Source organism: Sus scrofa, chromosome 7 (genome assembly GCF_054392235.1).
Source record: "Sus scrofa isolate SSC_HxYL_T2T_F1_AM1 chromosome 7, Sscrofa_HxYL_maternal_Yorkshire_Landrace_v2.0, whole genome shotgun sequence".
Taxonomy (NCBI): Eukaryota; Metazoa; Chordata; class Mammalia; order Artiodactyla; family Suidae; genus Sus; species Sus scrofa.
The window spans coordinates 134,099,078-134,115,344 of NC_139389.1; the positions used below are offsets into that span (position 1 = coordinate 134,099,078).

Here is a 16,267-nt window from a genome sequence, read left to right on the forward strand (position 1 = left end):
GGACATTATTCCTTGCCATATGTGTTACAAATGTTTTTTCCAAGTTTGTTGTCTTTTTAAATGGTGTTTTGTACCTTGCAAGATATAGAATAAAAATAGCCTCAGGCTTCGGAGTTTTGGGCTATGTTTAGAAATGCCTTCCCCATTTGAAGATTACCAACATAGTTACTGAAGGAGTTTTTTCCTTTTTATGGCCACACCTGCAGCAGATGGAAGCTCCTCGGCCAGGGATTGAATCTGAGCCACAGCTGTGGCAATTGGAATCCTTTAACCCACTCACTGTACTGGGCTGGGGATCAAACCGGCACCTCTGCAGTGCCCCAAGCTGCTGCAGTCGGATTTGTAACCCACTCCGCCATGGCAGGAACTCATCTTTTTGGACTCTCATGATCAATTTTTATACTTAAGTCTTTGATCCACCCGGAGCTTCTTTTGGATTGAGGAAGGAATTAGGAATTTTTATTATAAAAGGCCAGTTGGCTGTTCCAACACCTTTATTAAAACAATCCTATCTTTATATGTCTATTTTTACTGGGTCTCATTTGGTGCTCTACTGTATTCCATAGTTTTTTGGTTTTTTTTTTTTTTTTAGGGTCTCACCCATAGCACACAGAAGTTCCCAGGCTGGGGGTTGAACTGGAGCTGTAGCTGCCGGCCTATGCCACAGCCATAGCAACTCCAGATCTGAGCCATGTCTGCAACCTACACCACAGCTCACAGCAATGCCAGATCCTTAACCCACGGGGCAAGGCCAGGGATGGAACCTCATTCCTCAGGGTTCATTACCACTGAGCCACGACAGGAATTCCTTCGATTAATGTTTTAATTAAGTTTTTATTTTTTGTTTTTCTTGCCCATGCCTGTGGCATGCAGGAATTCCAGGGCCAGGGATTGGACTTGGGCCATAGCTGTGACCAATCCAAAGCAGTGACAATGCTGGCTCCTTAACCTGGCGAGCCCCAAAGGAGCTCCCACAGAGGTTTTATGATGCGTGTTAATATTTGGAAGCAAGTTCTTCCCCAACAGTACCCTTTCAGAATTTTCCATCGTGAATCTTTTGTTTAGTTGTAGTTGATTGACACTGTCATTTATGGTGTACAGCAGAAGTGATTCAATTTTATCTATAATAGTTATACCTATATTTGTTTTCATGTTCCTTCCTATGATGGTTTATTGTAAGATACCGAGTATAGTTACCTGGGCTACAGAGTAGGACCTTGTTGGCTTATCTATTTTATATATAGAAGTTTGTATCTGCTCATCCACACCCCTAATTTATTCCCCCCTCCCCCCCCTTTTTTTTTTGCTTTTCAGGGCTGCACCCGTAGCATATGGAAGTTCCCAGGCGAGGGGTCGAATTCGAGCTGCAGCTGCTGGCTTATGCCACAGCCACAGCAACACTGGATCCCTGCCCACTGAGCGAGGGTTGAACCTGCAGCCTCACGGTTTCTAGTTGGATTCATTTCCGCTGCGCCACGACGGGAACTCCCCCACATCCTTTTCCCTTTGGTAACATAAGTTAGTTTTCTATAGGAGTCTGTTTCCGCTTTGTAAATAAGTTCATTTGCGTCATATTTTAGATTCCACCTAAGTGATGTCATACTGTATTTGCCTTTCTCTTCCTGACTTAATATGAGACTCTCTAGGTCCATCCATGTTGCTGCAAGTGGCATTACTTCATTCTTTTTTATGGCTGAGTGGTATTCCATTATGTATATACCACATATTTATCCATTCACCTGTTGATGGACATTTAGGTTCCTTCCATGTCTTGGCTAACGTAAATAGTGCTGCTATGAACATTGGGGTGCGTGTGTCTTTTTTTTTTTTTAGGTTATTTATTTATTTATTGTCTTTTTGCCATTTCTTGGGCCGCTCCCACGGCATATGGAGGTTCCCAGGCTAAGGGTCCAATCGGAGCTGTAGCCACCGGCCTACGCCAGAGCCACAGCAACGTGGGATCCGAGCCGCGTCTGCGACCTACACCACAGCTCACGGCAGCACCGGGTCCTTAACCCACTGGGCAAGGCCAGGGATCGAACCTGCAACCTCATGGTTCTCATGGTTCCTAGTCGGATTCGTTAACCACTGCGCCACCACGGGAACTCCGCGTGTGTCTTTTCAAGTTATAAATTTCTCCAGATAATGCTCAAGAGTAGAATTGCTGGATCATAGGGCGACTCATTTTATTTTTTTTAATAATGATTTTTATTTTTTCCATCATAGCTGGTTTACAGTGCTCTGTCAATTTTCTGCTGTCCAGAAAGGTGACCCAGCCACACATAGATGCATACATGCTTTTTTCTCACATTTTCATGCGCCATCATAAGTGACTAGATATAGTTCTCAGTGCTTTACAGCAGGGTCTCATTTGCTTTTTTTTTTAACTGAGTTTTTTAAGGAACCTCTGTGCTGTTTTCCACAGTGGCTGCACCAATTTACATGTCCACCAGCAGTGCAGGAGGTTCCCTTTTCTCCACACCCTCTCCAGCACCTTTTAATGATGGGCATTCTGACCAGTGTGAGGTGATCTCTCATTGGAGTTTTGATTCGTATTTCTCTACTAATTAGTGATGCCGAGCATCTTTTCATGTGCCTATTGGTCATCTGTATTTCTTCTTTGGAGAAACGTGTATTTAGGTCTTCTCCCTGTTTTTTTGAGTTTGTCAGTGGTTTTTTTTGGGGGGGGGGGCACGCCAAAAGCACACTAAGTTCCCAGGCCAGGTGTCAAACCTGCACCACAGCAGCAACTTGAGCTGCTGCAGTCACCATGCTGGAGCCTTAACCTACTGTGCTACGAGGGAACTCCTGAGGGTTTTTGGTTTTTTTTTTTTTTGATATTGAGTTGTATGAACCGTTGGTATATTTTGAAAATTAAGCACTTGTCAGTCACATTGTTTGCAAATATTTTCTCCCAGTCCACAGGTCGTCCTTTGGTAATGGTTTCCTTTGCTGTGAAAAAGACTAAGTTGGATTAGTTCCCATTTGCTTATTTTTGCTTTTATTTCTATTGCCTTGAGAGACTGACCTAAGAAAACACTGGTAAGATTTATGTCAGAGAATGTTTTGCTTATGTTCTCTTCCAAGAATTTTATGGTGTCATGTCTTATATTTAAGTCTTTAAGCTATTTTGAGTTTATTTTTTGTTTTTGGTGTGAGGGCGTGTTCTAACTTCACGGATTTACGTGCGGCTGTCCAGCTTTCCCAACATCTCTTGTTGAAGAGACTGTCTTTCCTTCATAGTATATTCTTGCCTCCTTTGACTGTGGGTGTGTGGGTTTCTTTCTGGGCTCTCTATTCTGTTTCATTGATCCTCATGCCTGGTTTGTGCCAATACCATGCTGCAGTACTGTCTGAGGTCTGGGAGGGTTATTCCTCTAGCTTTGTTCTTTTTCCCCAGGATTGCTTTGGCAATTCTGGGTCTTTTATGGTTCCACACACAATTTTAGGATTATTCGTTCTGGTCCTGTGAAAAATAACGTGGGTAATTTGATAAGCATCACATTAAATGTGTAGACTGCTTTGGGTAATATGGCCATTTTAACCATCTTAATTCTTCTAATCCAAGAGCAAAGGATATCTTTCCATTCTTTAAATCATCTTCAGTTTCCTTTATCAATGTTTTATAGTTCTCAGCATGTAAGTCTTTCATTTTCTTAGTCAGGTTTATTCCTAAGTATTTAAACTTTTTGATGTGGTCTTATTATTATTATTATTATTATTATTTGCTTTATAGGGCCGCACCTGTGGCATATGGAGCTTCCCAGGCTAGGGGTCTAATCAGAGCTACAGTTCCTGGCCTACACCACAGCCATGGCAACGCAGGATCTGAGCTGTGTCTGCGATTGATACCATGGCTCATGGCAACACCGGATCCTTAACCCACTGACCAAGGCCAGAGATCCAACCTGCTGCCTCACGGTAACTAGCATATTCATTTCCACTGAGCCACAACAGGAACTCCTGATGTGATTTTAAGAGGGTTTTTTTTGTTTTCCTTTTTGATACTTCATTGTTAGTGTAAAGAAATGAAACATTTCTGTATGTTAAACTTGTATCCTGCTACCTTGCAGAATTTTTTTTTTCAATCAGTTCCGGTAGTTTTTTGTGTGGAGTCTTTAGAGTTGCCTATATATAGCATCATGTCATCTGCATATAAAAATTTTACCACTTCTCTCCCAATGTGGACACCTTTTAGTTTTTCTTGTCTGACTGCTATAGCCAGGACTTCCAATATTATGTTGAACAGAAGTGGTGAGAGTGGACATCCTTATCCTGCTCCAGAGTTAGTGGGAAGGCTTCCAGCTTTTCACCACTGAGTATTATGTTGGCTGCAGGTCTGTCATAAATAGCTTTTATTATGTTGAGATATGTTCCCTCTATACCCACTTTATTTGTTTATTTTTTGTCTTTTTGCCATTTCTTGGGCCGCTCCCTCGGCATATGGAGGTTCCCAGGCTAGGGGTTGAATCGGAGCTGTAGTCACAGGCCTACGCCAGAGCCACAGCCACGTGGGATCCGAGCCGCGTCTGCAACCTACACCACAGCTCACGGCAATGCTGGATCCTTAACCCACTGAGTAAGGGCAGGGACCGAACCCGCAACCTCATGGTTCCTAGTCGGATTCGTTAACCTCTGAGCCACGACAGGAACGCCCTATACCCACTTTAGTAAAAGTTTTTATCATGAATGCTGTTGGATTTTACCAGATGCTTTTTCCGTGTCTATTGAGTTGGTCATGCGGTTTTCATCTTTTGCTCATGTGGGGTATCTCCCTGCTTGTGCATGCTGAAACATCCCTGTGACGTTGGGATGAATCTCACCTGGTCGTGGCGTTTGATCTTTTCTATGTGTGGTTGGGTTTGCTAGTATTTTGTTGAGAATTTTTGCATCTATATTCATCAAAGATATTGTCTTGTAATTTTCTTTGTTTGGTATCAGGGTGATAGTGGCTTCACAGAATGATTCTGGGAATATTCCTTTCCCTTCAATCTTTTGGAAGAGTTTTACAAGGACTGCTTTTTTTTTTCTTTTTCACTTTTTTTTTTGTGTGTGTGTGCGTGGTCTTTTTCTTTGGTCTTTTCTAAGGCTGCACTCACAGCATATGGAGGTTCCCAGGCTAGAGGCTGAATTAGATTTGTAGCCGCTGGCTTACACCACAGCCACAGCAACACGGGATCCTTAACCCACTGAGTGAGGCCAGGGATCGAACCTGCAACCTCATGGTTCCTAGTCGGATTCGTTAACCACTGAGCCATAACAGGAACTTCTCCTTTTCACTTTTTAGGGCCGCACCTGCGGCATATGGAGATTCCCAGGCTTGGGGTTGAATTGGAGCTACAGCTGCTGGCCTACGCCGCAGCCACCACAATGTCAGATCCAAGCTGCGTCTGCGATTCACATCACAGCTCATGGCAAAGCCAAGCTTTAACCCACTGAGCGAGGCCAGGGATCGAACTTGTGACCTCATGGTTTCTAGTTGGATTTGTTTCCACTGCACCACAACAGGAACTCCTCTATATTTGATATAATTCTCCAGCGAAGTGTTTTTTTTTTTTTAAATTGCAGATTCCATTTTACTTCTAGTGATCAGTCTGTTAAAATGATCTATTTCTTTTTGGTTCAGTTTTGGTGAGATATCTATCTCTAGAACCTTGTACATCTCTTCTAGGTTGCCTAGTTTGTTGGCATATGATTGTTCACTGCACTTTTAAAAAAATTTTCTGTGGTATCATTTGTTATTTTCCCTGTTTCATTTCATTTTTTGTACATTTGCGTCCTCTCTCTTTTCTTCTTGGTGAGCCTGGCCAGAGGTTTGTTGATTTTGCTTACCCTTTCAAAGAACCATCTCTTAGTTTTATTTGTTTTCCATAGTGATTCTTAAATATTTATTTTTCTAAACGAAATTTAGAAAAATTTAACAAATTCTAAAGAAAATTTTGATGATTTTGATTTGGATCACATTCAATTCAGACACTGATTCAGAAAGAACTGGCAATTTTACCTTCTGAGTCTTCTTACCCAAGAACAAGGTATTCTTACTGAATTATTTAATTTAGTTTTTTCAGAGAGTTTTATAGCATTCTTCAGGTAGGTTCTGGAAACTTTCTAAATATATTCAGAGACATTGTGCAGCTCAACCCCAAGGGGGCGCCATTCAAACTGTAGTCCATGATTAAAGGTCCCCACTGCCCAAGTGAGGAGTTCATTTCTTTTTTTTTTTGTCTTTTTGCTATTTCTAGGGCCGCTCCCGCGGCATATGGAGGTTCCCAGGCTAGGGGTTGAATTGGAGCTGTAGCCGCCGGCCTACGCCAGAGCCACAGCAACGCGGGACCCGAGCCGCGTCTGCAACCTACACCACAGCTCACGGCAATGCCGGATCGTTAACCCACTGAGCAAGGGCAGGGACCGAACCCGCAACCTCATGGTTCCTCGTCGGATTCGTTAACCACTGCACCACGACGGGAACGCCAGGAGTTCATTTCTATACCTTATTTTGTTCTTGTGATTATTTCCTTTTGCCAGGTTTAAATTAGATACTATTTTGACATGAGAAAGTTACTGATGTTTGAATGTTCATTTTATAACCTGCTATACTTGCTGTTTCTTCAGTTTTTCAGTTGATCCTCTTAGGTTTTCCAACATGTAATCATAGATAACTAACGGCAATCGACTTTGAACTTTTACCTACTGCACTGGCGAACACTTCCAACACTCAATACCGGGATTATGAGTGGAACTCACGCCATGTCTGTGGACTTTAAGTCCAATGCGCTTTTTCACGTACACGTTCAATCCACTAAACGGTCCTGGGCACCCACCACCTATAAGGCACTGTTCTATACGAGAAAGACCTTAAAAAGAAAACATGTTCGGTGCCCCAGTTCACAATCTTTTCTTATCCTAATAAACAGATCCAGAGCCACAGTAAATACTTACGCAAATACCTGATCATCCTTATGCCACTCAAACCTCTCCATCAAATCCAACATGCTATCCTAGTAAATCAAGACGTGACCCCCAAGAGAGATTTCTCCTCATGGATGGGACAAGGTTTTGTTTTCTCTTAGTTTTGGGGAGGAGAGGGAAGAGCACTGAGCTGGGGCTGAGGCAGTGACTGAACACTAGGCATGCTAAACAGATTCTTACCTGAAAGCCCAATACATAAACAAGGGGCTGAACCCCCCCCCCCTTAAAATGCTAGAAAGGGAGCTGTCTGATGTGGTCCTGAAGCGGAGTTTAACCTCAGGGCTAAACTCGGAGCAAGGAAAGCATGAATGAGCATGTTTTCAAGCATGGGAGCTGCAATCGTGTGTAGCTAACCATCTGCTGAGATGAGACGGCCACGTAATAAATGCCAGAGCACTGCTGAGTATCAGCATAAAGTGCTGAAAGCTGGAGAATGTTTCTCAAAGGAGGTGAGTCATCCATCTGGCGAATCTAGACTGAGTACCTGCTGAAGGTCAGGACCCACTCCAGATGCAAAACGCTGAACGACGAAGGCAGGACCCTGTTCTCAAAGAGCTCGCAGTCTACTGGGGAGGTGGGTGACTTGAGCAACGCAGAAATACATTGGGATACACGAGGTGTGTATTATCAGAGACTGCGGCAAGGGCTACAGCGGAAACAACAATGCTGAGAAAATAACACGGTGCCATAATTTAGATTCGGGGTGTCTGGGAAGCCTCTGAGAAAGCAGGCTCTAAACTGAAACCTGAGGAGAGTCGGTCTGGGGACTTGGTTCTTGTTCAGAAGTCAAATGTTGCCTTCCAGTTTGAGAAAACTGGCCACCTCCGTGCCTGAAACCACAAGTGCTTGGTCTCCTGAGTTGTTTTCACAGAATGTCCCCTGAACCCAATTACTCAACTTTTAAATGTAAGTCTGTTTGGAAACTCTTACCTCCAATGGCATGGAAAACTTTCTCACCATTTTGAATACTTGAAGAGAAGCAAATAGAAAAGAGGCGGTGGTGTGCCTTTTTTTTTTTTTTTTTTTTTTTTGTCTTTTTGCCATTTCTTGGGCCGCTCCCGCGGCATATGGAGTTTCCCAGGCTAGGGGTCTAATCGGAGCTGTAGCTGCCAGTCTATGCCAGAGCCACAGCAACATGGGATCCGAGCCGCGTCTGCAACCTACACCACAGCTCACGGCAACGCCGGATCGTTAACCCACTGAGCAAGGCCAGGGATCGAACCCGCAACCTCATGGTTCCTAGTCGGATTCGTTAACCACTGCGCCACGACGGGAACTCCCTGGTGTGTCTTTTTAAATGGGGGAAAGCCATCGTTTTTCCCGGATTACTCTGATTTCATGTAATTTGGCACTTTATTTTAGATTGTTGATTGTACTTAAGTAATATTGTTAATTTTGCTTGTAAAAAGTATTTGTTAAAATCACACATGTATTCAGAAATGAAGCCTTTCCAAACCAAACTTAAAATAAACAAATAGGAGTTCCCCTCGTGGCGCAGTGGTTAACGAATCCGACTAGGAACCATGAGGTTGCGGGTTCGGTCCCTGCCCTTGCTCAGTGGGTTAAGGATCTGGCGTTGCCTTGAGCTGTGGTGTAGGTTGCAGGCGCGGCTCGGATCCTGCGTTGCTGTGGCTCTGGCGTAGGCCTGTGGCTGCAGCTCCGATTCGACCCCTAGCCTGGGAACCTCCATATGCCGCAGGAGCGGCCCAAAGAAATAGCAAAAAAAGATAAAACATCATGTCGCAACAGAAGAAAGGGTGGGGGAAAAAACTGTAACTGCAATGTATACATCTAAGGATGACCTGACCCCCTTGCTGTACAGTGGGAAAATAATAAAAAAAAAAGAAAAAAAAAAAAAAGAATTATAATACTGCAAAAAAAAAAAAAGATAAAACAAACAAACAAACAGACAAAAAACAAATAAATAAATGAACTGAAACCCAAGGGATGAACCAGGATGAACAGGCAGCATAAACGGGCAGGCCAAGAAGGGTGGTTTTCCAGTTAGGGTTCAAAGGATGATCGGCCTTCTTTCTCCACCCGCCCCCCCCCCCCCCCCCCCCCCGCCCCGGGAAGAGAGGAGAAAGGGGATCCAGGTTATGCAAAGGCCTGAGAGCACAGGTGTGATAGGTAAGCGGAAGTAAAGGGGCCGCAGCTCAGTGAGGGAGCAGGTGGAAACAGCAGGAAAGAAAGAAAACATACACACAAACTCGAGTAAGGTGGAAAAGGAGGGCCGGAGAAGTCACCCAGCACGCGCTGGGCGTTCACGCTGGGCTGCACGCGGCGTGAGGGATTCTGCTCACTGTAAAGGTGCGACGACGGCCCCCTCCCGGCAAACTCAGCATCTAACCGCAGTGGTAACAGGAACCTCCTCCTCCAGAGACGAGCTTTCAGGAGTTCCCACTGTGGGGCAAGGGTTAAAAACTCAACCGCAGGGGTTCCCATCATGGCTCAGTGGTAACGAACCCAACTAGCATCCATGAGGATACGGGTTCAGTTCCTGGCCCCAGTTAGGGGGTTAAGGATCCAGCCTTGCCACGAGCTGTGGTGTAGGTGTGGCTTGGATCCTGTGTTGCTGTGGTGTAGGCTGGCAGCAGCAGCTTTGATTTGACCCCTAGCCTGGGAGCCTCCATATGCCACCTATGAGGCCCTAAAAAGAAAAAAAAAGGAAACAATTCAACTGCAGTGGCTCCGGTCACTTCGGAGGTGTGGGTTTGATCCCCAGCTTGGTGCAGTGGGTTAAAATGATTCAGCGTGTGCTGCAGCTGTGGCCTGGATTCAATCCCTGGCCCAGGAACTTCCATATGCCCCTATCGCTATTAAATAAATAAGTAAATAATGAATAAGTAAGATGATCTTTCAGAGAATACTCTCTACCCAGCCCTAGACCAGATCTTTTTACTTTATTATTTAGTGAGTTTTTGGCTGTGTCCATGGCACACGGCAGTGCAGGGATCCAATCCGTGTCAAGCAGCTGGGTCCCTAACCCCCTAGGCCACCAGGGAACTCCTAGACTAGACTTTTTAATGTCATCAACTGCATTTTTACTTTTCCAAACAGTAACTCCTAAAATGGATTTTTAAATTAACAAGTGCATCTTACTTCCCACCCCAGGCCCAAGGCTAGAAATCATTCAGCTTTACCAGCTGCTTCTCAACAGCCCAGTGCTGCGGATGAGGCTCTCTGGAGAGTAACTGAGCAGTTCTAAGCACGCAGAAGCAGCACGTTAATTGTTTCCTGACATGGAGCATACCAACTCTGACTATTGCCTTTTCTCGCCTTCCTGCTTAAGGTTCTCAGAAAAAGTTAGACATTGTTATAGAGGCTGTTAAGCTTTTTTTCGGTCTTTTTTTTTGGGGGGGGGCGCAAACCCATGGCATATGGAGGTTCCCAGACCAGATGCAAGCTGCATCTGCAACCTACAACACGGCTCACGGCAACACCGGATCCTTAACCCACTGAGTGAGGCCAGGGATCACACCTGTGTCCTCACGGATGCTCCTCAGATTCGTTCCCCCGAGCCAGGATGGGCACTCCCAGAGGCTATTAAGCTTTGCGAGTCCCTGTTCTAACCTCTAAAGAGAGAAAACTCATAATGTTTACTGAGCTGCTAGAATAGGCTGTCACTGAACCTGTAACTGGAGGAGCTTAACAATGAAAAACAAAGCTAGCACAAGCTATCGCCCCCAAAAGGATGTCCTAATTTCTGTGCAGTGCTGAGAAGAAGAAATAATTCGACGGGCTCTGTGTCTGCAAGTGACAGACAGAATATCACAGCCTTGTGACAAGTGATCTCATTTTCTTCCCATATTTTTTCCCTTCATTACTCTGGTTTGGAACCCAGAGTTCTGTTTTACCCCTAGAGTCTAAACAACTGAAACAGCACACACAGAGTTGTATTTATAGTAAGGGGTGGGCGACAGCTGTGATTATTTTGAGGTTGGGAGCAGAGAGACTGGGCTATAGGTAGAGATGCTCTGTTTTTATTTTTATTTTTTATTTGCTTTTTAGGACCGCACCCACAGCACACGGAGGTTCCCAGGCCAGGGGTCGAATCAGAGTTGTAGCTGCCAGCCTACACCACAGCCACACAGGATCCGAGCCGCATCGGCAACCTATACCACAGCTCACAGCAACGCCAGATCCACGAGTTCCCGTTGTGGCGCAGTGGTTAACGAATCTGACTAGGAGCCATGAGGTTGCGGGATCGATCCCTGGCCTTGCTCACTGGGTTAAGGATCCAGTGTTGCTGTGAGCTGTGGTGGAGGTCGAAGATGCGGCTCGGATCCCGTGTTGCTGTGGCTCTGGTGTAGGCTGGTGGCTATGGCTCCGATTCGACCCCTAGCCTGGGAACCTCCATATGCCGCAAGAGCAACCCTAGAAAAAGGCAAAAAGACACACACACACACAAAAATGAAGGCCTGGAGTTCCCGTCGTGGCGCAGTGGTTAACGAATCCGACTAGGAACCATGAGGTTGCGGGTTCGGTCCCTGCCCTTGCTCAGTGGGTTAAAGATCCGGCGTTGCCGTGAGCTGTGGTGTAGGTTGCAGACGCGGCTCGGATCCCGCGTTGCGTTGCTGTGGCTCTGGCGTAGGCCGGTGGCTACAGCTCTGATTCAACCCCTAGCCTGGGAACCTCCATATGCCGCGGGAGCGGCCCAAGAAATAGCAACAACAACAACAACAAAAAAGACAAAAGACAAAAGACAAAAAAAAAAAAAAAAAAAAAAGAAGGCCTAAGTTGGAAACTGAGGGAGTTCTTTTTTTTTTTGGCTGCACTCACAGCACATGGAAGTTTCTGGGCCAGGGACCGATCCTGTGCCACAGCAGCAAACATAATGCTTAATCCACTAGGCCACCAGGGCACGATTCTCAGTAATTCTTCCCACCCCCCCCCCAGACCAAAAAAACACCCAACAGTTCAGTTTATTAGCTAAGTCCAAACAACCTAATATGTAAATATTTAGTCCTAATAACTTAGTAGCTGTTTGAAAAATAAACTGGTCCTGGGCATATCTCTGGACAAAACTTTCATTCAAAAGATACACGCACCCCTATGTTCATAGCAGCACTATTCACAATAGCCAAGACTTGGAAATAACCCAAATGTCCATCAAAAGATGAATGGATTAAAAAGACATGGTGCATGTATACGATGGAATACTACTCAGCCATAAAAAGGGACAAAATAGGGAGTTCTCGTTGTGGCTCAGGGATCCAACCAGACTAGGATCCATGAAGATGCAGATTTGATCCCTGGCCTTGCTCAGTGGGTTAAGGATCGATCCGATGTTATAGGGATCTGAGCTGTGGTACAGGTCACAGACAAAGCTGGGATCTGGTGTTGGTGTGGCTGTGGCATAGACTGGCAGCTGGAGCGCTGATTCAACCCCTTGCCTGGGAACTTCCATATGCCGCAGGTGTGGCCCTAAAAAGCAAAAAAAAAAAAAAAAAAAACCCCAAAAAACAGAACAAAACAAATAATGCCATTTGCAGCAACATGGATAAAGCTAGAGATTCTCATACTAAGCAAAGTCAGAAAGAGAAAGACAAATACCATGTGATATTACTTACAGGTGGAATCTAAAATAGAGCACAAATATTCCTATCTACAAACCAGAAACAGGTCACAGAAATGGAGGCAAGACTTGTGCTTGCCAGGGGAGAGGGCGTTTGGAGTGGGTAGATGCAAATGGTTGCATTTGGGATGGATGGGTAATGGGGTCCTACTGTACAGCACAGGGTACTGTGTACAGCCTCTGGTTAGAACGATGGAAGATAGTGTGGAAAAAAAAGTGTGTCTGTGTGTGAGTGTATGTACATGGACGGCTGGGTGGCTTCGCTGTCGGCAGAAACTGAAGGAGCACTGTAAATCAACTATAGTACAGAATTAAGAAAAACTGGGCATTGTTTAGTTTGCTCTAGTTTTTTGTTTTTGTTTTTTGCTTTTTAGGTCCACACCTGCGGCAATATGGAGGTTCCCAGGCTAGGGATCCAATTGGAGCTGGCTGCCGGCCTACACCACAGCCACACAGGATCTGAGCCATGTCTGCAACCTACACCATAGCTCACGGCAACACCAGATCCTTAACCCACTGATCGAGGCCAGGGATCGAACCCACAACCTCATGGTTCCTAGATGGATTTGCTTCCGCTGCGCCTCAATGAAAACTCCTCTAGTTTTGATTTAATAGCCCATACAAGTCACCCAATTAAAGTGTGTAAAAATCACCCAAGTTCCCCTATGGTGCAGCGGGTTAAGGATACCTACGGCATTGCCACAGCTGTGGCGCAGGTTGCAACTAAGGCTTGGGTTTGATTCCTGGCCTGGGAACTTCCACCTGCCGTGGGTGTGGACAAAAAAAAAAAAAAAGTGTACAATGGAGTTTCTGCTGTGGCGCAGTAGGTTAAGAATCTGACTGGTGCGGCTTGGGTTGCTGTGGAGACTCAGGGTTGATCCCTGGCCCTGCTCAGTGGGTCGAAGGATCCACTGTGACCTACACAGGCCACAGCTGCAGGTATGGAGGTCACGGCTGTAGGATGGATTCAATCCCTGGCCAGGGAACTGCCATATTCCAGGGATGCGGCGATTTAAAAAAAAAAAAAAAGTGTATAAAAATCAGTGGTTTGTAGTATATTCAGAATTGTGCAACTCTCACCACAGACTTGAGAGCACCTCCGCCACCTTAAAAAGAAACGTGGTACCCACGAGCGGTCCCCCTCATTCCCCCTCGCCCTATCTCTAGGCAGCCCATAACCTATTTCCTGTCTCTGTAGAGTCGCCTGTGCCTGACATTTTGTATAAACGCAATCAGATGACATGTGGCCGTCTGCGTCAGCCTTCTTCTACTCGGCACGTTTTCAAGCTTCATCCGGGTCGTGGCACATGCATCATTCCCCTCATGGCTGCTACCACCTGACTGGGGATAAGATGACATTTGGTTTATCCATTGGTCAGTTAATGGACCTCTGGTTTGTTTCTCCTTTTTGGCTACTGCGACTAATGCTGCTGTGAATACGCGTGCATATGTTTTCACGTCTCTTGGGTGTATGTCTAAGAGTGGAACTGCTAGGTCACGTGGCAACTACTTCAACATCTGAGGATCACCTGACTGTTTCCCAAGCGGCTGCCCTGTTTTACACTCCCACCAGCAGGACATGAGAGTCTGAATGTCTGCACATACTTACCGCTTGGTACTACCTGTCTTTTTTTCTTCCCCCTTGTCTTTTTTAGGGCTGCACTCAAGGCACATGGAGGTTCCCTGGCTAGGGGCCCAATTGCAACTGCAGCCGCCGGGGCCGCCAGCCTACACCACAGCAGCCACAGCAACGTGGGATCCGAGCCGAATCTACGACCTACACCACAGCTCATGGCAACGCTGAACCTTAACCCACTGAGGGAGGCCAGGGATCGAACCCGAGCCCTCGTGGATGCGAATCGGCTTCATTAACCACTGCGCCATGACGGGAACTCCCTGTCTTTCTGATTACAGCCATCCGAGCGGGTGTGGGGTGGAATCTCCGTTTGGTTTTGACCTGCGTTTCTCTGACGGCAGCGCAAAACATCTTTTCATGTGCGTACCGGCCCTTCGTGTACCTTCTTGGAGAAACATCTACTCAAGGCCTTTGTCCATTTTTCAAATTTTCTTTCTTTTCTTTTTGTCTTTCTAGGGGTGCACCCGTGGCATACGGAAGCCCCCAAGCTAGGTGCTGAATTGGAGCTGCAGTTGCCAGCCTATGCCACAGCCACAGCCACGCTAGATCTGAGCTGTGCCCATGACCTACACCGCAGGTCAAAGCAACATGGGATCCTTAACCCACTGAGTGAGACCAGGGACCAAACCCGCATCCTCAGGGACACTCTGTCAAGTTCTTAACCTGCTGAGCCACAACAGGAACTCCAAACACTTTCTATCTTATTTCTTTTTTGGCTGCCCCACAGCATATGAAGTTCCCAGGCCAGGGATCAGATCTGAGCTGCAGCTGCATAGCTGCGGCAACACCAGAACTTAACCACCTGCACTGGGGATCAAACCTGCAACCCAGGGCTCCAGAGATGCCACCGAGCTCACTGCGCCACACTGGGAACTCGACCCTTTGTCCGTTTTAAAACTAGATTGTTTTTTGCGTTGGAGGAGTTGTTTACATACTCTACACACGAGTCTTTATCAGATACCTGATTCGCAAATATTTTCCCCCATCCTGTGGGTTGTGTTTTTGTAGTTTTGAGTTAAAAAAAAAAAGCTCTGAATTTTAAAAATTACAGGTTTGCTTCATTTGAATTGCTATTCTTCCCCTTCTAGTAATGGATAGTTTAAAAACGAGTATATTTTGGGAGATCCCTGCTGGTGCAGTGGCTTAAGGATCTTGTATTGCCGATGCTGTGGCACAGGTTGCAGCTTGGCGTGGGCTTCATCCTTGGCCTGGGAACTTCCACCTGCTGCAAACACAGACAAAAACCAAAAAACAGTATATTTCATTACTTTACTCCAAGATGTTTCTTTGGAGACCTGAATTCAAATTTTGTTTCTGCTAATACCTAGCTCAAGGGTAGTAACTTGGACAAGTCATTTCATTACTCTTTTCTCACTTGCAGGAAGGGGTTAAGGGTGCCTGCTGTACGGGGTTGTGCGTGTGTGAAGACCAGAGGTTGTACAAGCACCAAGCATGATGCCAACACAGTGGGCGCTCCCAGAATGAGCTATGGTTGAAAACCCTAAAAGACCTCTTTAAAAGACACTTTTACTTGAAGGCGTGTGTGCAATGTTAAGTACTGCGTCTACTTAATAATGGTTATTTAAGAAAGAATAACATGGTTTATACAAGATCAATTTGTACATATCCTAATTTAGCAATCCCGACGGTGTGTCAGTTTAATCATTCTGCAAATCTGAAGCAGAAAGCTGGAGTGCTGTATTAAGGACACAGCATTATGTAATATTTTCCAAATTTGTTTTCAGGTTCCACCGTGGTCTTATGAAGAAGTACCAAGTGATAACGTAATAATAGAATAAATTCACCCAACAAGATAAACCTGAGAGCTTGGTTACTTTACATGACATCAGCACAGAATTCAAACGTGATTCCTAAAAACACCTGTCTAAGCCCATGTCTTTCCCTCTTCTTTTTTTTTTTTTTTTTTTTTTGTCTTTTTAGGGCCGCACCCAAGGCATGTGGAGGTTCCTAGGCTAGGAGTCTAATTGGAGCTGTAGCCTCCAGCCTATGCCAGAGCCACAGCAACGCCAGATCTGAGCTGTGTCTGTGACCTACACCACAGCTCACGGCAATGCCGGTTCCTT

At 45.6% G+C, this 16,267-nt stretch overlaps 1 protein-coding gene and 1 long non-coding RNA gene across 10 annotated transcripts in view; both read right to left on the minus strand.

The window, feature by feature from the left end:
* Positions 1-16,267, minus strand: part of LOC102159409 (uncharacterized) — a 47,229-nt gene that overhangs the window by 25,802 nt on the left and 5,160 nt on the right. Inside the window, exon 2 of one of the 9 annotated variants that reach the window (XM_084970266.1) lies at positions 9,172-9,372. The exons of the other annotated variants lie outside the window; for them this stretch is intronic. Coding sequence (XP_084826392.1) covers positions 9,172-9,372 — 201 coding nt within the window. The remainder of the gene's footprint in view (positions 1-9,171; positions 9,373-16,267) is intronic. 9 annotated transcript variants of the gene reach the window in all.
* Positions 5,547-8,828, minus strand: LOC146402096 (uncharacterized). Its single transcript, XR_014811439.1, has 2 exons — positions 8,717-8,828; positions 5,547-8,198 (listed from the first exon to the last, which is right to left on the minus strand). It is a non-coding gene; the product is annotated as an uncharacterized LOC146402096 (long non-coding RNA).